The 25,725-nt window shown below is 43.7% G+C and overlaps 4 protein-coding genes and 3 non-coding genes across 13 annotated transcripts in view; 4 read left to right on the top strand and 3 right to left on the bottom strand.

Moving 5' to 3' along the window:
* CCDC180 (coiled-coil domain containing 180) overlaps positions 1-9,881 on the bottom strand; it is a 28,804-nt gene extending 18,923 nt beyond the window's left edge. For 2 of the 5 annotated variants that reach the window (XM_009665751.2, XM_068915138.1), the window contains exons 1-15: positions 9,563-9,788; positions 9,354-9,475; positions 8,503-8,684; positions 7,542-7,624; positions 6,905-7,014; positions 6,680-6,808; positions 6,401-6,511; positions 5,257-5,352; positions 4,827-4,990; positions 4,482-4,601; positions 3,665-3,744; positions 2,888-2,976; positions 2,079-2,201; positions 1,288-1,461; positions 182-297 (exon numbers count right to left, since the gene is read on the bottom strand). In XM_009665751.2, the coding sequence (XP_009664046.2) occupies positions 182-297; positions 1,288-1,461; positions 2,079-2,201; positions 2,888-2,976; positions 3,665-3,744; positions 4,482-4,601; positions 4,827-4,990; positions 5,257-5,352; positions 6,401-6,511; positions 6,680-6,808; positions 6,905-7,014; positions 7,542-7,624; positions 8,503-8,684; positions 9,354-9,422 (1,646 nt within the window). In that variant the 5' untranslated portion in view covers positions 9,423-9,475; positions 9,563-9,788. The other 3 variants (XM_068915137.1, XM_009665750.2, XM_009665754.2) reach the window with 3 other exon arrangements.
* Positions 9,882-10,049: 168 nt separating this feature from the next.
* SURF6 (surfeit 6) lies at positions 10,050-12,987 on the bottom strand. Its single transcript, XM_009665826.2, has 4 exons — positions 12,795-12,987; positions 12,170-12,385; positions 11,432-11,523; positions 10,050-10,958 (listed from the first exon to the last, which is right to left on the bottom strand). The coding sequence occupies exons 1-4, from the start codon at positions 12,886-12,888 to the stop codon at positions 10,287-10,289; spliced, it is 1,074 nt and encodes a 357-aa protein (XP_009664121.2). The 5' UTR covers positions 12,889-12,987; the 3' UTR covers positions 10,050-10,286.
* Positions 12,988-13,677: 690 nt separating this feature from the next.
* MED22 (mediator complex subunit 22) lies at positions 13,678-20,778 on the bottom strand. Of its 3 annotated transcripts, none has more exons than XM_068915130.1 (4): positions 20,569-20,778; positions 19,960-20,040; positions 19,300-19,508; positions 13,678-15,079 (listed from the first exon to the last, which is right to left on the bottom strand). In XM_068915130.1, the coding sequence occupies exons 1-4, from the start codon at positions 20,689-20,691 to the stop codon at positions 14,881-14,883; spliced, it is 612 nt and encodes a 203-aa protein (XP_068771231.1). In that variant the 5' UTR covers positions 20,692-20,778; the 3' UTR covers positions 13,678-14,880. The 3 variants fall into 3 exon arrangements, with proteins under 3 accessions (XP_068771231.1, XP_068771233.1, XP_068771230.1); XM_068915132.1 differs by having other exon boundaries at positions 13,678-15,073; positions 20,569-20,703; XM_068915129.1 differs by having other exon boundaries at positions 13,678-14,978; positions 20,569-20,703.
* Positions 20,779-20,825: 47 nt separating this feature from the next.
* Positions 20,826-25,213, top strand: RPL7A (ribosomal protein L7a). Its single transcript, XM_068915128.1, has 8 exons — positions 20,826-20,881; positions 21,428-21,548; positions 22,007-22,156; positions 23,002-23,142; positions 23,501-23,580; positions 23,955-24,085; positions 24,480-24,549; positions 25,048-25,213. The coding sequence occupies exons 1-8, from the start codon at positions 20,879-20,881 to the stop codon at positions 25,150-25,152; spliced, it is 801 nt and encodes a 266-aa protein (XP_068771229.1). The 5' UTR covers positions 20,826-20,878; the 3' UTR covers positions 25,153-25,213.
* Positions 21,865-21,937, top strand: LOC138061769 (small nucleolar RNA SNORD24). Its single transcript, XR_011135681.1, has one exon. It is a non-coding gene; the product is annotated as a small nucleolar RNA SNORD24 (small nucleolar RNA).
* LOC138061768 (small nucleolar RNA SNORD36) lies at positions 23,260-23,336 on the top strand. The gene has a single exon (XR_011135680.1). It is a non-coding gene; the product is annotated as a small nucleolar RNA SNORD36 (small nucleolar RNA).
* LOC138061761 (small nucleolar RNA SNORD36) lies at positions 23,807-23,879 on the top strand. Its single transcript, XR_011135673.1, has one exon. It is a non-coding gene; the product is annotated as a small nucleolar RNA SNORD36 (small nucleolar RNA).
* Positions 25,214-25,725: the final 512 nt, after the last annotated feature.

The following is a 25,725-nucleotide window of genomic DNA, read 5'->3' as shown; positions in this document are numbered from 1 at the left end:
CTAAAATGTAGGTGTTGCTTGCCTTAACCTGGCTTAATATGAAAAATATGTATTTTTTAATTCTTGCATGAAGTAGCAATGTTTTCCCATACCTTCACACTGCAGCGCAATAACGACTTAAATAGCATTACTAACTTTTGAATACGCTTTACTTGGCAAGTTTGCACTATAATATTCATACCCAGCTCTAATTTCATCCAAAGAAGAAACGGCTTTCTCTAAATATTTCTTCAGCTTTTCTTCAGAGCTTGCTGTTCTCATTTTATCCAAAACTATATCCAGATTAGCTTCTGTCATCTAAGACCGTATAAGAGGGGAGGAAAAAAAAAAAAAAAAGATTTGGTAATTACCGAAATGCTTCTCAACTATTTAGGATTCAAATAATTAATTACATACAAAAGGCTGCTTTACATACAGAACTATACTTAACAGGGCTATTTTGAAGGCAGTTAATGCATGACGATTGTGTGTTAAATGCATTTACTCTGAAGATTACACTTGTTGCTGATCACAAAAAGTGAAGTCCAGCTAAGCAAAAGAACATTCGTTAGAGTCAGACATTATGCCTCAATGAATTTAAATAGCACAGGCTGTAAGTGGCCCAGTTTTATGCATCAAATAGTTACTGAGGAGTCCCACAGTGAAAAACGCCTAACAGCTAAATATACTTCTATCTCCATTTCCACGTGGGCGCTTAGCCCGATAACTTCGGCATCAAGTAGTACTCGCTTTGAAGGTATTACAGGCGTTGCTGGCCACCAACATTATCCACCCATCCCTCTGCCAAAGGGTATGGATGAGAATACCTTCAAAGACTGGATTCGTCAAAAGGCTAGACCCATTTTACATCAGGAAGGGAAGCCACCCTACCAAGAGTGGCTAATCTGAAGATTTTCCATAGGTAACGAACACAACCTTTGACATTGCCTCCTCAAGCTCCACGATACACACATGATATGAGAACTTGACATATGAACAAGACTGCGTATCTGCATGAGATCTTCGGAGTAATAGCAAATTGTAGCTCCTTAATGCAGAAAATACAATCTTTATGACCATTCCCGTATCAAGAATAAGATATGGATGATCATTAAATGTGAATGAAGTATTTGTCTAAAAACGTACCTGGCAGGATGAAACTACCTTGTAGAAAATTCAGTATAAGTGTTAATGATTACCCTTTAATTTTTACCTGCTACAAAGCAGGTATTTTGAATTCCAAAGGCCTCTCCGCATAACAAGTCCTTTTCTTTACATCATACCATATTCTGATTTTTATGTTTTTACCCGTATTAAGTTATCTTGTTTCCATCTGCATTCATCTAATTGCTTCTTAAGTTCATCTTCTTGGTAGGAGAGTTTGAGTTGATGGACATCCCAGAGGACAATGGCCTCCTGAAAATAGCTGTAGAAGTCTCTACAATTTTGTTCATTCTGCTTAGCCAGCTCCTCCAAGTCTCTCTAAAGCAAAACAGTTAAACGAACCAGTTACTCTTAAAACGTTTGCTTGAAGATGAAATGAATGAATAAGGGGCTATCTGACATAACAAAAGACTGCCTGAAGGTAGACCACTGATATTCAACATAGTCTCTTCTAACTGAACAGGACAGTCTGACTAAACTGGATAAGACTTTTTTTCCTAAAAGCTGAGGTATCAAACTTTCTCTTTATTCTTCTGCTCCTGTAAAGCACAGAATCAGTAAGATCTCCACAGACCCCGAGATATCTGGCCATCTAGCTTTTTAAGAACAACTGTCCATTTGCTTTTATGCAAAGAATCAGAAGAGATAGGATTGAAAGAAATTTGGGAGATATTTAAATCTATCCTTCTGTCTCCAGGCAGGATGAGCTATACCTAAGTAGTCCTTGACAATCCACTATAAATATAAACCCAACAATTGTGAACTCCTCTTGAACCACAACACAGTTTTGTTTTTTTATAGATAGATATCCTATCACCCTATGGATCTCTTCCTAACATGACATCCATAGCCTAAGATGCGTATGACATGTCACACAGCAGTGCATGAAGACCAAAGTACTCCCAGAGCAACAAGAACAGATGTAATAACCATACATCCATATGATCCAGTTCTTCTTCAAACCGGCTTCGTAGTTTCTCAGTCAACTGAAGTAAGTCAGAACTCACAATTTCTTCAACCTCCTTTTTTGTGCAAACATTCCAATTCAACAGTTTACTCTGAATAAAAAGAATGGTGAGTTATCGACATGCATATGATATAAGATAAACCACTGTGTAGCTTTTAGAGAGTGTGGTTAAGCTCACTATTTCTTCTCTATTTTAAGTTGAATGTAGGCTGTGCATGTGTAAACTGAGGAATTGCTATATTCATCATACAGTAGCAGGCTGGAGCTCTGATATTTTACTTCACTAACAATCAACACCAGACTGAGGAAATGAATGTGTGCTGAAATTGCTTGTTCTTCCTACAGCTTTCCTATCCAGCTTTCTCAAAATGTTTTACAGAGAGAATTAGCCCTCCAAATCTCAGGTTCTGGTAGTAAGCAGTATATTGTACACAGAGTGAAACTGAGGCAGAAAGGTGGAATTTCTTCCTCAAAAGCAGACAGATTCAGCAGAAACGCTGGAGGCTCTGACCCTGAGTTCGACTAAGTGCGTGGCAGCACTAGTAGCTGTTATTCGGTTTTCATACATTTCATGTACAAGTACCACACGTTATTGCAAAACAAAATGCGCAGTAGGTTTTCTAATAGGATAAGGGAGAGGTTAAAAAGTAATTTCAGTTGCCATCTGAGAGTTGCCTGGATCCTCAAACCAGTATTGCTACACACTGTTATCAACGCACTGTGAACAACACAGTTATCAAGAATCCTTCCAAGAACTTGCAAAACTATGATACTGACCTTGCGTAACTGCACTTCCGTCAGACATTTCTGCTGGACCTTCTCATACTGGACACGAATTTTCATCAGACACTGCGCATTGTGGGTATCTGAAGGATACGGAAGAATAGGATGTCATAGTCCAGTTGCTAGATTTCAGTATTTCATGGTGCAGTGTGAAATGGAAACATAACAGAGGACTTGTGCTGAGCCCGAAAGCATGCCAGTAGCGTCTTCACACTTATATGACATTATCAGCCAGTAAAATGAGGCACTTTTACACAAGTCTTTTTATCATTATGCTTACAGGTAGTGAGTCATTTGTAATCACTAACAAAATCTTTGCTGCTATAGAAGCTAAAAAATATTAACACAATATTTGTTCTGGGGGAACAGAAGGTAGTCACATAGAGAGGGAAGGCACACGGCAAGACTCAGGAAGGAATCACCTCAAATATTTTCCCTCTCATTCTACAAGAGCCAAGTAGAAGTATTTTTGTATGACTGGAGTAGTGATTTGGATTAAAATGAACTTTCTTTTTGTCTGCAGACTAAATGCAACCAGGGCAATTACTGCCAGCCCTCACCATGCAAAAATGCTTGTGCTGGCAAAAGGGAAGCGATGCAATACGCAGCTTATTTCGGTTGTATTGTTAAGCAATTTACGAGGTACATGGAAACACGCAGAACAAAGAATATAGGAAACATATATGTTCAAAGCAAAGTCTGAGTCACTCCTGCCTGAAAAAAAAAAAAATTGCTCGAGTTTTAGATTGTTTTTACAACTTCCCTGCTTACCTATGCTTTTGTTTAGGTTCACCAACGACTCGTACCATTCATTTATCTCCGCTTTCGTGTGCAATGGAGGCAACAGATTACTACCAAAACAGGAAACAAGAGTCAGCCATCTTCAAATATAATCCAGTCAGTTCTCAAAGGATAAAATTATGAATTCAGTGGTAACCAAACCACTGTGCTTTACTTCAGTGGTTAGAGAAGAGACTTACAGCCACATCAGCAATGCAAATACAACGTCGGCTGTTTTTCAAGGCCACTGCTTAATGACAAGGATCTAAGTGTTATCGACCTAGTTACTATATATGCTCGAAAATAAAAACTGCATTTTAAAAAGGCAATAATGTAATGAATTGCACCCATACCATCTTCTTTTTGTCAGGACGGATAGAGTTAAAATATACTAGTATGAGATCCCTTTCATCTCCTTTAAGTAGAATTTATTATACAAATTAAACTCTACCCTTAAATAACGTCTAGACAAGGTCAGCAACTCTTACTTATCCACTCATCCTTGTCTGCCCTTTCTTCAGTTATGTTTTTTTAGTCAATGAGATTTATTTCTGCAGTCCTGCATTTCTAAGCCTGGATGACCCCCTGTTTAGTGTAACCTGTGCACTGAAAACCAAGAACATAATTTTTTCCCCTGAAAGAGAAGTCTACATAAAGAGAAGTCTACTTCTAAAGAGAAGTTTAGGGCCTTATTGCTGCATTGCTCCATTACAGCGTGCAATTGTACAAAGTGCATTCTAAGGTCAAGTCCTTCGTTAACTGTAGCTAATGCCCCGTTTTCCCATTACTGTCCTCTCTTTTTTCATACCCAAGGTGTTGCAGAAATTCTAGTCTCCTTTCATCAAGTAAAATCTGATCCGTTATCATATTTTCCATTTCTTGTTGTACAGTTGGTGGATTCTGTATTTCTTCACTTGCCATAAATTCTCTGTAGGATGCAAGAATACACTGAAGTAAATATCTATTTGGGAAAATTTCACGTTTGAAATACAAATACAAAATGTGTTTTATATGCATGAGATTAAAGAAGAACGTTAAATTTGTTTTATTAAGGAAAACGAATAAAATATTATTTTAATAAAACCCACACGTGACCACTGGTCACTTAGTGCTATTCATACTCCAAAACACCATCTGTTTCAAAATTTCAGACCTGAAACTGTGAACTGCATAGTTCTTTTGTAGAAGCTTCCACTCCTTCACCCTGTCTTGCCATTTCAATCGATGTGATAATTCTCTTTTCAACTCTGTTTTCATTAGATTAAAAAATAGCTTGGCAATTGCCCTCCGATTGGCCAATAGGGCTCTGTTAATAATCTATGCATTAAAAAATAAAAACAGGAATATAAGCAGCACATAACACTCACAAAAAATTGCCAGCTCTGTGTTGGGCTAACAGATTACACAAGAAAGAATACAAATATTCAAGAATGCCCTGCAAAATGGAAAACGCTCTCTTGTATTACCGTGCAGATAAGTAGAAAAGATGATTTTCAGTTTGATAAAGAAGAAAGATATTCTGGGAGTATTCCAGTTTGCTGTCTTCTCACAGGCAGATGCGACTCTCAATACAAAAGACTTACCATGGCTTCATCATTCATGAACCTGTAAACGTCAGGTGGTAAGAGGAAGGAAATTTCCTCCAGCATCACAGTATACTTCCTCAGTACATCTGTTATCTGGGCAATAAAAGAATAAAAAACAAAAGAGGTGTCCGAATAACTGAAATGTCAGTTTCTTAACATAAGGAGTGATATGAATGAGAGAACTTTTTTCCATTAAAACACATACAATTGGCTGATAGACAGATTGAGAAGTGAACGTATGTCTTAAAATACTGATTTAAAGGATCGTCAGTACTGATTTTTTAAATCGATAAAAATTGTCCTTAAAACATTTAATTCTGTGGTTGATTTCAACTTCAACTGATTTCTTTTTAACACGTGTGATTCTCTAGACAGGCTGCAAACTGAAAGGAAGTTGGTTAGAATTTTTTATTAAGGTATTTGTAGCAAATCCACCAATGCCTGTGTTAAGCAGACGTGCGCATTTTAAGCGAACACGGTCTTCTCTGGTCATTTTCACAACTAATCAAACAAACAAAAAAAAGACTGGTGATGTTGTTGGACCTATGCGCTGTGCCTGCATTACAAAGAGAGGGCTAACTGAAGCAGCTATAACAGACATAGCTTTTGGTTGCCTGTAAGGACAAAGCAGCAAGGACTTCATTATGAATTATCCATTTATTAAACCAAACATCTACCTGTGATCTCCAGTGACTTCTATAGGTCAGGCTGAAGCATACAGAACTGCAGCATCTTTGCTACTGATACGCAATGCACGCAAACTAAAATTAGTTCAGGCACAACTGTGCATGTTCTCAGCTGCAGAATAGGTATGCCCTAAGAAAATAACTTTAGACCCGACGATGGTTTGACCTAAACGACCCTGCAGAAGTACAAAAGCAACTCACATATTCCTTGTATCTCTATTGCAGATATTTGTGGGAGAAACAAAAACTTTGTGTCTAGAAAAGAAGTATCCCTATTATGTGTGCAGAGAATAAGAGAATGATCTATTGGCAAAAAGACAGCAATCACTTATGCATCACAACCCATGGCTCTCTTCGACTTCTGTGGAAAGAAGCTACTCTTTGGCGCTGTATCCAGCATTATGAGCAAATAAAAAACTTATGCTTAATTAACAGTCTTTAAAACTACAGCTCACTTTGTCAGTTCGACGCCATTCAACCTTTCTTAAGGTTTCGTCCATTTCCCTAATCCACTTCCTTCTGGTCAAGGATTCCTGGTGGATGACATCCCACAGTTCTTCCAAACTCTGCAAGAAGGATTTATTATCAATCTCATGGAAAAACTACAAGTGAAAAAATGTAATTATATCTTAAAACTACAGCAAGACACAGAAAGATATGTTACACAGACCAAGCGGGTTGCAAACAGCAGGTACAAATAACTGAAAATGAGACACTGACATGAGCTGCCTTACTTCTATTGAGAAGCCTTCCAGAGCAGTGTGGAGCTCAATCTTTTTGAATAAAAATTCAATTTTTCTATCCGATTCCAATAGTTTTGTCAAAAGCAAATTTCCAGGCTCCAAAACAAAGGGTTCCATTTCCTAAAAAGGTGAAGAAGTCAGTCTGATCTTTTGAATATTAGTCCCTATCTTTTGTATAGGGCTCTAAACTACCTGAACTACAAAATCCAGTCTTACCCTTGCAATGCAGGCAAGCTCACGATGCATTAAGGTCAGTGCTTCATCATGACGGCCTCGCCTGCGTCCTGACAGGCGTTCCAAAATATTACTGCTTGTTTTCTTGGGAACTGTCAAGAAAGAAACGAGGATGATACAGCTTGGAACCTTTGCTGCAGAATACATAACGCATACACAATACATCGCTAAATCAATACTTGTGTGGCTTTTATAGTGATTGACAGCTCTTCATAGAAAGGAAAGGCTGGGTTAATCTAGGTTAAAAACAGTAAAGCGTACTTTTTATTTCCTTTAATTTTATTAATTTTTGATTTTCAGAAGGATAAAAGCATGGAAACTATGAACTAAAGTTCAGGTATGATGTAAACAACTGCAACTTCCAAGAGCAAGCGCTGCTTACATCATAACTGGAACTGACTGTCTAACTACGTATTTTGATAAACAACTACAATTTTACAACAACTTTTGCTCTACGGATAGACTCTCTATTTTTCAAAATTACTTAGAAATCATCAAAAATGTGTCAGGTCATCTCTGAGGTTCTTTTTGCACTTTTTTAACCTTGTTCAACTCAAACCATTATATAGCTATGGTGGCTCCTACAAATGCAAACCAGAACATCTGAGATTAATTTTACCAACAAAATCAGGCAAGGCTCTGACTTCCTCGACTGCAATTGTAGCCTCACTTTTCCAAGTCTTTTGAAACGTTGCAGCTTCCCTGAAATAGAAAGAGAAGGAAGATTTGATCTGTACTAAATATGCAAGAGACCTACAGATCAAATGAATTGGCAAAACGTAATATTTAAGTAACGACAAGCACCATCCTAACTTCAAAATATGAATGCGGTGATGGTTCATAGAATTAATATTCCTGCTTCTCAGATGAACTGGACTAATTATCAATTATTTGTCGATCACAATCTCAAACGTCCTATGATGGCATAACAACAGTAAATAACTCTTCCAAACAGTTGGGGCACTGTGTTTCTCCCCGGCAGAAATGGGAATAAGGGAGTCATTATTCAACAGAGGAGTTAGGGAGCAACAGATGGAGGCACTAATTTATTTTCTTGCTCATACACACAGCTTTTAACAGAGCTGGAAATTCCTGCAGCCATTTCTGTTGACGTTACCTGCGTGCACTGGTGTGAGATCCAAGCCAAACAGATTTAATAACGCGGTTTTCACGCTTACAAATATACAGGAAACTAATCTACGTAATAGTGGGAATATCATTATATAGTTGTTACTACATAATCATATAAACAAAAAGCACGGCGTAAACTATAGCTCAAAAATATATATCGAACTGGGCTTTTGTCCAGATCGCTTTGAAGAATGAAGACGGGCAATACATTTTAAAAATGAGAACAATACATAGACCTCAACGCATATTAGCCTGTTAACCCTCACATTAATGAGCTGCAGCTCAGTATACCCATTTAACAGCTGTGATAAAGGAGACAAGTCTAGTATGGCTAAAGTTAGTGCTTTAACCAAGAATTCAAGACCATCTAGCTCCCAGTCCAAATCTTACAGCTTCACTGCTACCGTCATAAACATATATAATCATGTATTTATACTTCTGTTCTATACCTGCACAACACTGTTTTTTCTGTGAAGTCATTATAGGGCACTCTTTCAATGCACTTCTGGTAATGCAATAATGGCCTTGCATCCGTACGAACTTCTGAGACCTTAACCAAAGGTATCCTTTCACTCATCACAGAAAACTTAGCCTTGCTCCTTACTTCATCCAAAGAGCGTACTAAATGAACCTTCAAAAAAACATAATTAAAATGGTTAGAGTTTTTTCCAAACCAATCGACCGGAGTGGAAGAATAACAAAAGAATTAATAAAAACTGAGGGGTAAAGGTAGCAGAAGAGAAAGGTAAAATAGCCAACATCACTTTGCACACACATAACAATTTTCATCCAAGATTCTTTTCAAAATGGGCAAAGAAAGATATCTCTTTCCTCAAAGGGAAAAACTGAAGCAAATTGAACTAACTGCATGCCTTGCTTATGGCTACAAGGAAAGTCAACAGCAGAGTCAGAAACATGACTTTGATAATCCTGGAGTCAAACCACACACGTTAAGTCACACCGGTTTTCCTTTTAAAAACAAAACCCTACATGACACTGTGCTAGCCATCTTCTGAGTCTGGCTTACAGCACCTCTTAATCTATCTTTTACTGCTGTGTTTTCATCATACCGATTCTGCCTTCAGCTAATATATCCTGATATATACGGGAGACACAGGAAAATTAATACCATTAGGCAGCACAGCCTGAAAAATAACAATTATTTTCTGCTAAAAACAAACAGAATATTGAAAGGTTCAAATCAGCCTCTGGTTTAACTTCACAGCTGCTAAGAGCCAGGAAACAACTGACCAACCTAAGTTAATAGTTTGGCTTTTGCCACTCGTGGGTTTTCTAATACCTCATCTTCAAAGATCTGCTTGTAGACTTCACCGCTGGGGACAAGGCGGACAGCCCCCACTGGCAGCATGTCTTCCAGCGCAACCCGCTCCTCAGCCCGCTTCCAGAACAATCTCCGTCTACCTGCCGTGGGAGAAAGAGAGAGGCGTTTCACTTTTACAGGATACGCCTGATGGCGCGACTGCAAACCGACCACAAAGCTTCCAGCACCTGCTAAAACGGCCGCGTGTGGTAAAAACGCCTCCTCGATGATTTACCAACTGCTTCTGGCGGCGGTGGAGCCAAGGGGGAAGAGAGCGTCCGCCGCCTCAGCCAGAGCCGCGGCAGAGGCAGGCGGGTGCTCGGCAGCGTCCTGCCACGGCCCCTCCAGGCCCGCTCGGGGCCGGCGCCGAGAGGCTCCGGGCTGCCCAGGGCCACGGGGGAACGGAACCCCCCCCCCCCCGCGCCCCTCACCTCAGCCGCGCCACAGGCCGCGCGCGCGCCCCGCCGCCATGGCAACGCGGGGGGGCGGGGCCTGTTGCCGCGGCAACGCTGGCTCGGGCCTAGCTCCGGGTGCACCCACGCGCCCGCGACCCTCGCCCCGGCCATAACCCCACTACCCTCCGGCCCCGGGGGAAGAAAAAAACAGAACCAAAGCAACAAGAAAACCACAAACGGAATCAGGAAGTGGTTCTTCAGGACAGGGAAACACACAATCTCACAAACACACAAGAGGTTTTTATTGAGTAGAGAGGCAATAACAAAGGCGGCCAGGCAGGCTCTGATTTCTCAGAGATAACTTCCTTAGTTCCCTAATTACGGGTCTGGGTAGTCGTGATACAAAAATACGGAGAGCACGAGGCAGATGTACCAGAGCACTTCTGTGAAAGTTCATTACTAAATCCCCATCAGTGGGACTTCAGTTTCCAGGCTGCGAGTATTAATTGCCTCCCTCTCACTTTAGGCCAGCTTTCTTCAAGTCTTCTGGCAAAACACGGCCTTTCTTCCGGGCCTTAGCTTTTTTGCGCTCCGTCTTGTCTTTTTTCTTCTTCTGAATATTCTTGCGACGCTTTTCCTGCCGCTGTTGCATCTTTTCTACTACTTTCTCTGTCCGCTTCTCCCACTGCTTCTGGCGCTGCGCTTTACGCTTCTCCTTGCGCTTCAAAGCTTCTTTCAGACGTTCCTCGTCATCACGAATCTTTACGCCTTCAGCCTTATAGAGAACATTTGTCCATTTCATCTTATTCTCTAGCTCCTGAGCTTTCTTCTGGTCTTTATCCTTGAGCTCCTCCAACTTATTCTTCCTGGTCTCCAGCCGGCTCAGCAGCTGCTTGTAGTTTTTGCCTGTCAGAGGCGTAAGATTGCCTTTCACTCCTTTCCTCTTCTCTTTCTTCTTCTGGATCTTGCTCAGCTCGTTCTCTTCATGGACTTCAACCCTGTTAAAGACGATCTCAGCTGTGCTCTCCTCCTTTTTGCTTTGCGGCTCTACAGGTAACTCCTCTGTTCCCTTCTTCTCCATTTTCTCCTTCATCTTCATCTCCTTTTTTCGACGCTTCTTTCTCTCTTTCTCATACTTCCTTCTACGCCTCTTCTCCAGGACAGCAGGGGGTAATTCTTTGGCATCATCCTAAGAAGAAGGTATGACATGAATCAGTTGCCTTAAAGAGAACAGGCAGGATTAGAAGTGGGATGTTCTCAAGCTCCTGATTACAAACTTCTCATCACAGATACTGTGCTTCTTATGACAAGTTGTGAGTTCAGCTTTCGGAGATACTAAACACATGCCCCCTTTCAGAATCTCAATGCAGTAGTACCTTTTTCTTTTAAATCACCAGAGGCACACTCTCCTCCAAAATAGGCCCTGCCTAGTTTCACTTGTTTCTCTGGACCATGGAATTCAGGCAGGACTCCCAACAATGCCTATAGGCACTTCCTTAGGAGACAGCACTCAACTCAAACCCTCAACCTAGCAAGATCATAGCCCTGTTCCTCAAACCCCCAGGAGACCTAGCAAGAGCTTACATTGCATATACATACATACATGTATTTTTTTTTTCCCACATACACACACACATACACATATTACTAAAGTTCTCTTACTTGACCAGAAGCTTTTTTAATCTTCTCATGCAATCTCTGACGCAAGAGATTCAGTGCAGAAAAAGAAGGTGAACCGACTTCACTTTTGCCATCTGGAAAATAGGTGGAAAATAGAGCAATTTCCTTAAAAATACAACACTGTCTAAATAGAATTTTTCTGGCTGATTCCAGCAGAATGGCTATGGAAAGAACCATGAGATCTCTTGAGATGCTGTGAATAGAAGAAAGGAAACTCTGAAGAAACCAATAGGTTATATTTTATTGGTTTCTTTAGAATTCCCCTTCCATCCACATCATCATTGAAGACTACGTGGCATAGACTAATAGAGGCATGCCCTATGGCTGCCTAACAAGCCTGAAGACTAGTGGAACCGACTAGTGGAAACAAAGACACCACGGACATCTTTTCCCTTCAGCCTTTTCTTTGAGATCAGGCATTTCATAACAGAAGGCAGGCATGGGATGAAAGAGATTGCAGCTATGCCATAAATCCCAGAAGGGAGCCATATTTATAAAAAGTCTGCGACTTACTAAACGCTTGTATTTCTAGAGAGCCACCCGGTGGTCACATTAAAAGGTTATGCACATGTGTGCAAGTTTTTAGGGAACACAAAGTAAGCAAAGATCTTTTCAATTCAGCTAGATTTCTTAAAGGCGTTCCAAAGTGTACACGTATGATGCAACCAAAATGCAGCCGTGTCCGTTCAGGTAACTTTAACCAGACTCTGGTATTCTCACCTGTAACTGAACTCTCATTTTTGCTCTGTGTAACATCTTGTACAGAGGATTTGTTGGCTTGAGGGGCTGCTTTCTGCACTGGAGCAAGTTTATTGGTATCAGACACCGCCTGTTTAACTGGAGGAGCGTTTGTTTTCTCAGCTTGCTTTCTAGGTTTCTTTCTCTTCCTTTTTTTGAGCTGCCTGTCAGCCTCTTCAGGCTGGCCTGGCTTAGACACTAGAAGGCAAAAAAGAATTACATTAAACATGGCAACGCTACGTTCCCACTTCATAACATTCAGTTTTTATTGAAAACTAAAGTTCTAGCAATGCTGTATAACATCATCATGGCATACCTTAATCTTTAAACATATACACTTTAGGATTTATTTAAACGGAGCCAAGCACGCTAGCACACACTTCAGCAATATTCCAGCCCTCCCATATTCAACAACGCGCACAAACGTGAATGACTAAAGACCACAGCTTCCCAGGGCTCATCATAATTTACATCCAGCCGTAATTCGCAGTGCACGTGCTCCGGTGCCCGCAAAGCCTAGGCCCACGTTACAGCACGGTCTGGCCCCGCTTAACCACGCCACAAGCCCCGCTCTCTGCAAACGCGCGGAGGCGGCGCAGCCCGTTACCCCGTTTCCTCTTCCGCGCCTCCGGGGCGCGCTGCGCGCAGACCCGGCTCGCTAGGCCCTGCAGGTAGGAGTCCTGGGCGGCCAGGCTGGCCATCGCCGGCCGGCGCTGCCCGGCGCCCTCAGCGCGGGCAGCCCCGGGAGCCGCGGCCGCGCCCCGCCCCGCCGCCCGTGCGCAGAGGGGAGCGCCGCGCCAGGAAGTGACGCCGCGCTGCCCGCAGCACGTGGCGGCCGCGCCGCGCGGTGGGGTTACGCGCGGGGCCCGGAGCTGCGGCCGGGCACCCTGCTGCTCTAGCTAGCAGCGTCTGCCGTGCTTCGAAGTGGCATTTTCGGTAGGAGCCGACTCCTAGGCCTATCTCAGAACCCCCCTTCCTCCTCGGTGAGACGGGAGCGCTCAAACTACCTCTAGAAACATAGCTCAGCTGGCTTCAGCTAGCTCTGCGTCCTCTCAGATACCCCCTTCTTCAGGTGCCACCTTCAGCATGCCCCTCCTTTCACCCCTACCGAGTTCACCCCTCAGACCTGAGAGTCCCGAAACCTCCATTTGTAATGACTGCATCAGAGGAGACAAGTCTTTCCAAGCTCTACACCTTACCAGGCTGTAGCAGCCAAAATTTTGCAGGCACGAGGTGCAACGGTAAGGTATACAGGTGCCTAGGAAACAGCTCTGCTGGAAGCTCAACAGCAGTGCACTCTTGCAAGTTTTAGTGTAGTGATAATTTCTGTGGCATAGATAGCGCCTGTAGCTCCTATGCAGCGTCATCTGCAAGAGGAGTTGGATTTTTTTGAAAGAACATGTAGGGAAACATTCTTTCTAATGCCTATTTGTGCTTCAGAGTCTCATGTTTTCAAATAACCTTGTGGCTGAAAACACACACTTTAAAAATTATCCAAAAGAGTTGATTTTATTAAACCACCTAATTACAAAAAAATGGAATGGGAAAAAAGTAAAAACCAAAAGTAAACCAAAATTCACATCCTTGGAAAAGAAGTTACAGAATGCTGGAAAAGCTCAGCTAAGACATTTGCTCCAAATGCATCAGTAGCTCTGTGGTTTCCAGACACTAAGCTGTCATGACCATATTCTAGTTCAAATACCTTCTCCTCTAAGTGTAGTTAGAATTAATTGCAAAGGGCAGTGGAAGGGCCAAGTTGCTGAATAACTGTGGACAAAACACTGACAGCATTTCTTAGAAAGGAATCTGCAAGAAAGTGAATAACTTAATATCCCTTCAGTGTCAGGTAGGCCCTCAGTTGTCTCCAGTCAACATTTACTAAATGAAACTTAACCAACGTAAATGCTAGCTTTGTATTAGCTCAAGCTATGTTAACGGAAGGTTTCTGTGTAAACACTCAGTCTGCTACTGCTTCTCTCTGTAGCATTGAGCAAGTTGCATCATTAATACCACAGCTTGATTCCTCAGTTTGCCCCTTCCTTTCCAAAAGGAAAAATACTGCTCTGACAAGTGTCTCCAGGAGATCTTTCTCCCAAATGATACCAAGGGAAGAGTTCAAGTTTTTGAAGCACTTTGCAGGTAAAGAGTGCCCTGCAAAAAAAGCCGAGGAGATTCTTATTCCAGATAAGTAAAACAGAGGTTGGCTGATGGCATCCCAAAAGACTTTTAAAGCAGCCAGAAAATTAACCACCTTACTTCTGAGGTAACAGAGGAAAAAACCAAAACGCTCACTACCCCCAAAAATTTGGCTCAAGTGTCCTATCCCAAACAAATTTAGTTCCCAGCACTCTATCATGTACTGATTGTAAGATTCAAATGGAAGCAAGCACTGGATTTCTAATTAATTCTGCACGGAACCATCATAAAGTAATGTAAAAGCAGACCTAACTCAAGTTTGTTAGAACAATCACATTCGTATCTACTTATTACTTTCTCTCAAGGGAGAGGAACGCTTGTGGCAATGGAAAAAGCACTGAGGCTCTCCAGTGAACAGCAACCTGCAAATACGACTCCAGTGCATTATCCTGACAGTGGGAGATGTGTGCTCAGTGCAGCAGGTGGAAGACTTCCAGCAGCCCAGTGCCACCAGGAGGAATGCATGCAGCCAGCAGAGAATCCTGGCGTCCAGAGAATCAGGAGTGCTCCGTCGGGCCTGCCCCGTGCCCGTTCACATGCGGGTGCGATGGGGTTGAGCTCTGAGAGGTAGCAACGCTCTGCTCTGCTGTGGCAGCTGTCAGAGGCATGGAGAGGCTTTCAGGGGACAGCGTGGCAAGGTCTTGTCTCCAGTAGGCTTCACACAGTGGAAGATCATTGCTGTCACACAGACTGTAGCTTTCCACAACCAACAACCCCAGTAAGGAGATATAGCAGGTGCAGTCAGAGAGGAGGGGAAGGGAGAAGGAAAGAGGAGGGGGGGAAAAAGCAAGACAGAAGCAAAGCATTAAGAAAATGGCAAAAAAACATTCATGGATGTAAGGTCTGCGATCACAAATTCATCATAGCTCTCGTGACACTGGCCTGCCCTAAGATAGCCCTTAAGGGCTGGTGTTGGATCTCTTGTGCCTGATGAGAATCAGGAGAATTTCAAAGACAAAAGTGTTGCTATAAACTCAGACAGAGGTTGAATTTTAATTCAAATACTGCAAGAGCCTAGAAAGAGATCTGGGTTGAAATTCTAGCATTCCTAAAGACAGGAGTTTAGCCACTGATTCCAGTGGGGCAAGGCCCTCATCCATAATCATTTCACTTGGGAGTTAGATCATGACCTAAAGGAGGAAAAGAATCAAGCCCTAGATTTAAATTCAGCAAAAAAGCTAGCTCTTTTGTTTTAAGGCCTGTCCCTGTAGTGAAAAGGAAAAAACCCTACTTGCACCCTTGCCCTTCCATAGAAGGTCTTCTTTTGAAACATCCCCAGCCCAATCATAAAGTATTGGCAAGCACTGACAGCTTCTACTGGTTTCAGCAGACCTTGGGTTACCAGTTCTTCTAAAAGCAGCTTGCTGGATTTGACCACTGTAAACTACAGAATTGGATGAACCATCAGCATGGAAAAGTAGTATTTTAAAACAACTAGCTAACTCTTTTCTGTGCTCTAAGGGAAATACAGTGTGGAAGGGCCAAAATTAAAGAGAAGCGATGGAAGAGACTTGAAAAAAACAAAATAAATACCAAAGGAGGAGGAGCTGCACATACAAGAGACACGCAAGACAAAGCGAATGCTAGAGCAGAAAGCAGCTTGCGTTCAGAGTAAAACAAACCCAATTGGTCAAGTGGTTTTGTTGTTGCAGCTTTATTTACATTTTTAATGTATGGATTTTAATAGATGCTTATAGAAAATGTTTTAAGTGTAAAAATATAAGAGACACTTCAAGTTGCACAAACATGTAACACGTTAAGATCTAACCACACACAAGGCAGCTCGTGTGGTCTCAGAGGGAGCACTGGAGCATAAATGCAAGTTTTGGCTTTAGGATAAGACGACAAGCTGGACTTGGAGTTACTGCTTTGGGGAATAAGCACACAAAGCCCTGGCTTCAAGCACCTACTTTTGAGCTCTCTTCTGGCAGCATCATCCAGCTGTTTTGCAACATAAATGAGAAGGCAGTGGATACAGGCGTTATATTTGGGGCTTTTGAAAAATCCCTTGAAGCTCCTTTTGCTGGAGCATGAAGATATAAGCGTCCCAAAATATATATACAGTCCCAAAAACAGAGCATGGCTTGATTCAGTTAGTGAGGACCTTCAGGACTAAACCAAAACTACTATCCCCCTTCTCTCAGTCTTAGACCTTAGGCCCTGGCTCCCAAGGAGAACCAGGCCACAGCAGCCACCACATATGTCTTGGCAGGTGAACTACTATGAACGCTTTAGCTGTGTCAGAAGTATACCTGCTTCCCCTGCTGCCCCAGGGGGAACAGTTCTAGAAGTCTGAGCTTCACCTTTCATGTAACACTCCTCAAAAGTCAGAGTGAAGAGTGGCTACTGCAAGGCCCACAACAGCACTGCCTTACCTGCTACTGTCCTTTGTCTGAGGCTTTCTCAGTGTACAGAAGGCACTGTACTGCTGCTCCCTCAGGGCACACAGCCAGGTCTGTGTGCAAAGAAACATATCTAGGAAACTACTTGAACACAGGGATTGAAAGCAAGGACTCCTTCAGAACAATCTACTTGGCTTTACTTTCAGACCTGTTCTCAGGTTTCCTCATTAAAACCCCTGTGTACAACTGAAACGCTTAGCAATGAAGTTCAGCCACCAAACTTTGGTGCATCCTACTAGTTACTTAGGGGACGGGGGGCCATCTCCTAAGCAGTGTTAGCATAACGGGAGTGACAACTGCCAAACAGGGGACACTCTTGTACAGACACTTCATAGCTATCAGAAATACACAGAGACCAAAAGAACTACATACATCCTTAGGCAGCCCTCAGTTTTTCAGCATCTGGAGGTATGCCAGCGTGGAAAACTCACTTTTCTGCAGCCTGCCTGGGAAGGATGACCTAAAATAAACTAAGCAGCGCTCTTCAGGGAAACCAGAGCATGGGAGAGCAGCTTGGCAGGATAGCTGTATGGAACCCTGGTGTCCTGGCCTCACTGGACTGCAAATTCCTCTAAATCCTGTGGAATCAAGCCCCACTAGAAAGTGACAGAGGCAGCCCCAGCTGGGCTCCCAGATCAGCACACAATGCCCATTTGTGGGTAAGCCAGCTATTACATTTACAGCCATTTAAACATGATTAACACTCTAGGACTACGCGACACATAACAGAAACCCTTTTCCCCACATCAGACAATACAGTTTCATTAAAAATCTTAATAGTCTAATTATAAAAGGACTCTGAATAAATCATTTTTTCTATATTTACACACACATTTCTTTGGTGCAGAAATAAAGACGGGGAAGAGCACAAAAGGAGAAAACAGAAGTAAGTGCTAAAAACAAATGACTAAAGCGCTAGGTACTGCTACATGATATGAGGTTTCAGTAGAGGGATCATAGCTCTGTAGCCTAGCTAGGTTTTGTCACCTCATGACCACTTAAATAGCATGAAGGCAGATCCATTTGGCGCAATCAGGAAAGAAAACTATTTTTGTGCTTACAGGTTAGTTCTGTTAAGAGAGGTTGCTTTATATGGCATTTGGTGCCAGACAGGCGAGAGACCATGCCAGCATGGTCAGCACCCCTTAGTCCAAAGGCCAAAGCTACAGACATACAGCCATGGCTGTCTGGTGACAGCGCCAGAAAAGCACCTCCAGCACACGAGGCACTATCGTCCTATATTGAATCTCTTTAGACATAATCACTGCTATGCTGCATGCAGTTTATGTAGTGGATAAGTCTCTGACCTATCATAGCCTGGACTGACTAGATTTGTTACCATCACTCCTCATTTCTGAGATATTTCTAGGACCCCTTACCATCCCAAGAAAACAGAGTAAAACTTGAGAAACAACTTTAAATTTTTACCTCTAGTTTTCTTGCAATATTGCAGCAGTTCCTAAACTATGTCATACCAGTGTCATCGTACTCTTAAGAGCATACTCATATTGCCCATAAGCAATGGCCTACTTTGCAAAGACATTGAGCACTTATGGTTTTAGTTGACTTAGTTGATGCTACAGACATTCAGCATTTCAAGAAAGAGAAAGACAGAAGAGAAGAATCTGGTCATTAATTACAATTTTAAATACAATTTGGAAAGCTTAAGTCACCTTTTGTTTAGAATTCTGCCCAAGCTTGGCTGTACACTGACTTTGCTTAAGGACATGTACAGCCAAAATAATTGGGTTCTCATTTGTTTTCCTCCTGCTTTCATCTACTGCATCATCAACTAGAAGTGCTGGAGTGCATGGCAAAAAAGTGTCTGAATCATCTAAAGCTTGTTTTCCAAGTAAGAGTCTTTTTAAAAATATTAAAAATCCCACAAACAAATCAGTATCAAGTCCTTCATAGAAAATCCTATCACAATCTCTCACAATTCAATAAAATTGAGAATGTCTCTTGCTCATTTCAAATGTTCACCTCAAGGGAACTTTAGGCAGCCAGGGGCAGTGGACTAGAAGGAAAAAGGCACACTTGTGTAACCAGGTCACTTGTGAAAGAGCCCACCACAAAGATGTGGGAAATATTCATCTCATCTAACTTTAGAAGCTTGCTTGGCAAGCTAGTCTCTAGGGAGGGAGATCCGAGGCTCCTCCACAGAGGGATATTTCAAACAGAAGCCTAATTTTCCCCAAGGAAATGCCTCTCCCTTTCCAAAAATTCCAAAGGAAGTCTAAGCAAATTTTCTGTCAAATCTAGCCAACTAAAGTAGGCACCTGAAGCTGGACGCTCTGAATACCTCCATCATGACATTTATACCCTGTAGGATATTCCGCAAGGAAGAGGCGACTGCTTTAAGTTGTAGAAAGCTTCACCTAATTAGAAACAAGGGAGTGAAATTTTGTTGGAAACTGTCAAGACCTGTGTATGCTAAGGACTACTTGTTTGTCTAGGCCAACTCCCTCAAAAGGGATGGAGTTATTAGGCAGAAGTCCACTGCCCTATTTGTACCTGGAAGAGTAATATTCTTCTTCTAGCTCGTAAAGGTCAATGGAGATCTCATCCCGTAGTGCAATCAATTTCTTGTCACATTCCTCCTGCAAGCTTTTCAGCTGCTGGTTGCGCTGGTTGATAGCTTCATTCACAGAGGGGAAATCATTGAGGATCAAGAACTGCTTCAGGTCCGACACAAGTTTCATCAGGGACTCACCAGCTCGGACCTTGCACCGCGGAAAGAAAGAATTACACAGATAGCACATAGCATATTAAAATAGTGCTTGGCTCCAATTCTGAAACAAGACGTCTCAAGCTGCTATTTCAGCCTTACGCTGGCATAGCTATCAGTAACAGAAACTCTTTTGCTTCATCCACTATTAAAACAAGTCTTAGAAGTGACAGCAAGCTGATCATATCTAAGGTAGAAAGCCCAGGAAAAAAAAAAAGTTCCCCCTTTAGGTTAGCATTCAGAGAAAAGTCTATAGTTGAGAATTCAGGCTATCCAGCTTTCCTCCAGAAAAGCAACTCACCCAACAGCCACCCCAAATAACAGATTACACCTCTGGCGGCAGCCCATATCAGTATTAGACACAATACTGGATGCTATAATGAACCAGACAGTACATGACAGATGCAACACCCAGTGCACTTAAACAGCAGCACAGTGGTACTTACAATGTTTGCAGCTCTGACATGCATCTCATAGTTATCCTGTTCACCCTGGGTTGCTCGAGAGACTTGAGTTTCATCCTCAATCTAAAGGAGAAAACCCCATACACTCATCTTTATACACTAAAATCCTGAGATGTGACTGCTGGGTTGTAAGGCATCTCCTTTCCATCTAATCCCTGGGATGGCCTCTGGTCTGTAAGGCAACCACAGGCTGTCCTTGCTACCCAGAGACCCCCCCCACTCACTTTAGCTGCTCTCTCCAGGTTGGCAGCACTGCCTGAGGGCTTCAGCAAACCCCCAGGGTGGGGGCAGGAAGGCCACAGGCATCTGAGAGGACAAACAGCCTCCTGCCCTGGGGAAGAGACCCTCACCCCTCACAGCAACCTCGGGGGAAGGGCCCCCCTCACAGAGCCCCCCCCCCGGGGGCCCCAGGGAAGGGGTCACCCCCCCGCCCCCACAGATCCCCCCCTTCCCCTAACGGCTGCTCCCCCTCACAGACCTCCCCCCCAAGACCGCTCCCCCTCACAGACCTCCCCCTCCCCCCCCACAGACCCCGGCGAGACCCCTTCCCTCAGGGCTGCCCCCAGCGGCCCAGTCGCAGCCCAGGCCCACCTTAGCCGTCTTGATGATCTCGGTGAAGTTGTCCATGATGGACTTGACGTCATCCTTGAGGCGCTTGTTGTAGGACTGTAGCAGCGTCTCCTTACTCTGCGGCAGCACCCGCTGCTGCGACATGGCGGCCCCGGGCAGCCGCGCGCCCCCTCAGAGGCGCCGGAGGGGAGGCAGGGGTAGCGTCCTGCCCCTTTAAATCCTGCCGTGCTCCCGCCGCGTCTCGCGACGCCCTCCTTCCTCTCGCGAGGCTTCGCGGCCCGCCGCTATTACCCAGCATGCCCCGCTCCCTCTTTCTCTTCCTCAGTCCAAGATGGTGGGTGGCGGCTGGCGCGGGCCGGGGGGGGCTGTGGCCATCCGCCGCCATCCGCTTCCCCCCGCCAGGCTGGGAGGGGGCGCGGATGCCGAGCGGGCCCGCGGGTGTCGTTTTGTACCGGGGTGGCGGCCGCGGCGGCGGCTGGGGCCAGCTCGGGGGAGGCCAGAGCTGGGCCTGGCCCGCTCGCAGCCGGGCGGCTCCGCACGGCCCGGGGACGCGGGGCTCCTCCCGGCGCGGGCCGCTGCGAGGGCTCGGTACGTGTTGGGGGTGTCTCCGCCGCTCGCGGTGCGGTTTCGGGGCCCTCTGGGCTGGGGAGTGCCTGCAGCTCCTTGGTGACGGCTGCCCACCTGGCGAGAGCGACAAGCTGTTTGGGTTGAGGTCTGTCTTTAAGTGAAATTGGAGGTTTTGCTCGCTGTGGAAGAGCCAGGCCTCGTCTGGCCAGGCTGGGATTCAGTACCTGCATAAGGGCGTTACTGAGGTGGAGTGAAGGCTTTTTAAGTCTGCGAGCATTTGAGGTGAAAGAAAGACGGGTGTTCTTCTTTGCAGCCGAAAGGAAAGAAGGCCAAGGGCAAGAAGGTGGCACCTGCCCCTGCTGTAGTCAAGAAGCAGGAGGCCAAGAAGGTTGTCAATCCTCTCTTTGAGAAGAGGCCCAAGAACTTTGGCATTGGTGAGTAGGCAGATGTTGAGCCATTCCACTTGTTGAAACATTTTTTTGTGTTTTAAAATTTACAGATGTTTGTCTATAAATAGACATATATCGTAAGAAAGCTGTAGGGTAGAGAGAGTGGTAAAGGCAATTGTCTAGTTAGTTGCAGTGATGAATCTTTCCTTCACCAGGTGCGTGAAGGTAACTGTGGACAACTAGCTAGCTTTTGAATAGTACGAAGATTTGTTATTTGATTGGATTGTGATGGTTCTTGCTCTTTTATGTTGGCCATGGTGTGGTCAACTAAATCAAGTTCTTACAGAACTTTTTCTATGTGTGCAGATGATGTGAAAGAATATTTGCTATCTGAATGATAGTGCTGACATGTAACCACCAAGATCGCTGATGCACTCCTCTCTCTTCTATGCTATTTCTATTTGATTTTGGAACTGCTTTGGGTTAAAAGTCTATATTTCTAGGACAGGATATCCAGCCTAAGCGTGATCTCACACGTTTTGTGAAATGGCCCCGCTACATCAGACTCCAGCGCCAGAGGTCCATTCTTTACAAACGACTGAAGGTGCCTCCTGCAATTAACCAGTTCACTCAGGCTTTGGACCGCCAGACAGGTAAAGATGTGCCTTCCAAAATCCTCTTGACTTGAGGTTTTACTGGGATGCACGTCAAGAGGAGAGGAAGGAAATAAAAATGGGATTTAACAGACGTAAGCTGGAGTATCTGGTGGCAATGTAGAGGGCTTTAACAGTGACTGTGGTGATACGATCAGCAAGCTGCACTTCCGTGAAAAACTTTTTCTGAATTTTCTGGATTAAATCTTCTTAACTGTTATGTACCTTGAAAAGGGACTAGACGCTACCACACCTTCTACTTATAATCCAAAATTGTTCTAACTGCACGTTCTGGTCTCCATTCTTCTAGGTAACTGGGTAAATGGCTAGTCTGAAAAAGCTCTGTGTGAGCACAGGCTTTTAGAGGGTAGCCAGCATCCTGCAAGCTGACATTGATACAGGGGAAGAAGAGACTTAAGGGCTTCTGAGAACAAGTCAATAGCCTCTTGACTGTAGGGGACAGTGTCTGTGCAAGAAACTTCCCACCTGTGTAGAGTAATTCCCTTGTAGATGTTGCCAAACAAGTTGCTTGCTTTAAAAGAGAAGGTGCACCAGCTTTACCTATAGTTGCTGGGGGGGGGGGGGGGGGAGGTCGGCAAGCATCTCCACATCCAGACAGTGAAGGAGCTCTCATTGCCAGCAAAGGGGTACATGGAGGTAAATACGGGCTCTAGAGGCACTCTGCTAGTTCTGTTCTTGCACTGTGGAAACGATGCTAGTTATTTGTTATCAAAATACATTTGATGACAACCACCGAGATCGCTGATGCGCTTCAGTCCTTTAAAGAGTAACGCTGCGGTTCTTGGGCCATGCACCTCATGAGTAAAGTCCATATTCTGTTCCAGCTACGCAGCTTCTGAAGCTGGCGCACAAGTACAGGCCTGAAACTAAGCAAGAGAAGAAGCAGAGGCTACTGGCTCGTGCTGAGCAGAAAGCTGCAGGAAAGGGAGATGCTCCAACTAAGAGGCCACCAGTCCTCCGAGCAGGTAACTTTGTACATGGACTTGTCTGCTTGTGTATAGGGGCATGTGGGACTTTGTTAGACAGAAAGCTAATTAGAAGAGCTGGCTCTCTGCTGCAACCAAATGATATTGGACAAGCTATTGCAATGATGTATGAATTTCTTCACCTGAGCTCAAAGTGAAGAGCAAAATAGACGAGCTTTTTAACCCTGAGCTTTAGCAGATTGTCCACAGAATGTCCCCTCTGTGCTGCTTGAATGGATGTGAAAAGCTTTTGCTGTTCTCATATTGAAGCGCGCCATGGAATCTAAGCTGGTTTATATGAAAGCTCTGAAAATAGACTGACCTGGAGTAAAGCCTTTCAATGTAATTTGTTTTTCAGGTGTTAACACTGTTACAACTCTGGTAGAGAACAAGAAAGCTCAACTTGTTGTAATTGCCCATGACGTAGACCCCATTGAGGTAAGCACACTCAGTGGAGGTGTTGCAGGCTAGCCGGGCCTGATCCAGGTTGTCCGTCTCTGCAGATAACTTCAGGTAGTCAGTAGTATGCTCATAAGATGGAAGGGATATGCCTTAACTGTAGCTAAGGTCTGAACTGGGCTTGGGGTAAAATGCATTTTGGGGCAAGTTTATTCCCTGTAAAAAGGGACACCTATTGTCCTGCTATTGAAATTAGGCTTGGCCCTTGCAATGATGTATGAATTTCTTCACCTGAATCAACAATGAAGAGCAAAACGAGCTTTTTAACACTGAGCAATTGCCACAGCCTAGATGGATTTAACGAATGAAAAGTTGTTCCTGCCTTAATGATGCAGTGCACTCTCTCTTTTCAGCTGGTGGTTTTCTTGCCGGCTCTGTGCCGCAAGATGGGAGTGCCATACTGCATCATCAAGGGCAAAGCCAGACTGGGGCGACTGGTCCACAGGAAAACCTGTACCTGTGTTGCCTTCACCCAAGTTAACCCGTAAGTATTCTGTGTGCTGACTTAATTCACTGTAGTTGAGCAAGGAAGCTGCCTTTAAGCATAGATTAAACTACCTATTGGCATGAATTACCTGTATAATGTCTGACGTAGATGTCTTGAAGAGCTCTGTCGTATCCTGGAGATGTGGTTTACTTTAATTTACTAGAATGGATGGTTACTCTAACTGGAATATTGAGATGAAACTATAACTGTAATCATAGTTGTGCAAGTTCTTAAAGCATTGATGGTTTGAGTAGTTACTCCTTTGCAAATGGTGCTTGCGCTTAACATGAAAAATGGTGTTGATTTTTAAGAGCTCTTTAATCCCAAGGCAAAAGATTAATGAGGAACGGTGATATGAGTACCCTGAAGGAACTAAAGCTATCTCCAACAGGGAGGATAAGGGAGCCCTGGCAAAGCTGGTGGAGGCTGTCAAGACCAACTACAACGACAGATACGATGAGGTAAGATTCTGTGTGTGGCTACCCTTGCCTTTTGCAGTTCCTGCTGTTAACTTATCCCCATTAGCTTCCCAATGAAATGCAAATTATTTCAAACCTGGTGAGATGAACTTAAAGCCTGTTGGGCATGATGGAATCTATAGTCTTTACCTGAGGGTGGGGTAAAAGGGCAAACACCTTGACATTCTACTGTCACCAGGTTAGGAACAAGTGGAGCTAACACAGTGCTAGGATTGCAGTAGAGTACAAGAATTTACACTAGACTCAACCCCTGTCCCCCTAAGTGATAGAAATTCCATGGTGGCTGAATACAGGGAGAGATTTTAAACTGTAGTATCTCTGCGCTGCCGGAAAATGTAGTTCACTGCTTTAAACGTGTAGGAATTCCAAACTATGGCAGCAACTCCTCTTGTCAATAAAAGAGTGCAATTCTGCAAGTGATCAGAATGATATTCTAAGAGATTGCATGAGGCATCTAACTTCATTCTCCCTTCTTTCCAGATCCGTCGTCACTGGGGTGGTAACGTCTTGGGTCCAAAATCGGTGGCTCGCATTGCCAAGCTTGAGAAAGCAAAGGCTAAAGAACTGGCTACCAAGCTGGGTTAAAGATGTACTGGATTGCTGCCATGTTTTCTGTACATAAAATAAACCCCAAAATTAAGTTTCAGTGGTCTCTGTTAATGGGAGGGTTTCGGGCTGTATTTGGTAGCGTGTTAGCGTTGCCATACTTCTACTTAAAAGCTTTCTGTGTGCCTTCAGTCAAATGATTGAAAAGCACTGCACAGAAACAGTTGTGTTAAACAGGTTATTACCTCAGTTGGAACAACACCCTTAATGACTAGTTCTATGTAGTAATTCCTCTCCTTGGAACACCAATCAGCTGCCTATCAACAGCAGCTCATTTGTATATGCTTTGTGATAACGAAATTGAATGGGCTAGGCTAACTTTGGTTTAAATCCTAGCTCACTTGTGAAAACATTTCTCAGTTAAGAATGGCTCTAGCTCCATCTCCTTTATTACCTGGGCTTAGCTACAATGAGGCTTTTGTAAAGACCAGTTCATCTAGTGTACTCTAGTGCCTCTTAACCAGACTACAGATTAGCACCTCTCATTAGGAGGTCTGCAATGCCTCTTCCATTGCAAGACTCTCAGTGAAAGCACGCTGAAGTAGTGGAGGA

The sequence above is a fragment of the Struthio camelus genome, chromosome 20 (genome assembly GCF_040807025.1).
Source record: "Struthio camelus isolate bStrCam1 chromosome 20, bStrCam1.hap1, whole genome shotgun sequence".
In the NCBI taxonomy this organism is placed as follows: Eukaryota; Metazoa; Chordata; class Aves; order Struthioniformes; family Struthionidae; genus Struthio; species Struthio camelus.
Note: the sequence above shows the minus strand (reverse complement) of the source record. Positions and strands in the feature narration are given on the sequence as shown.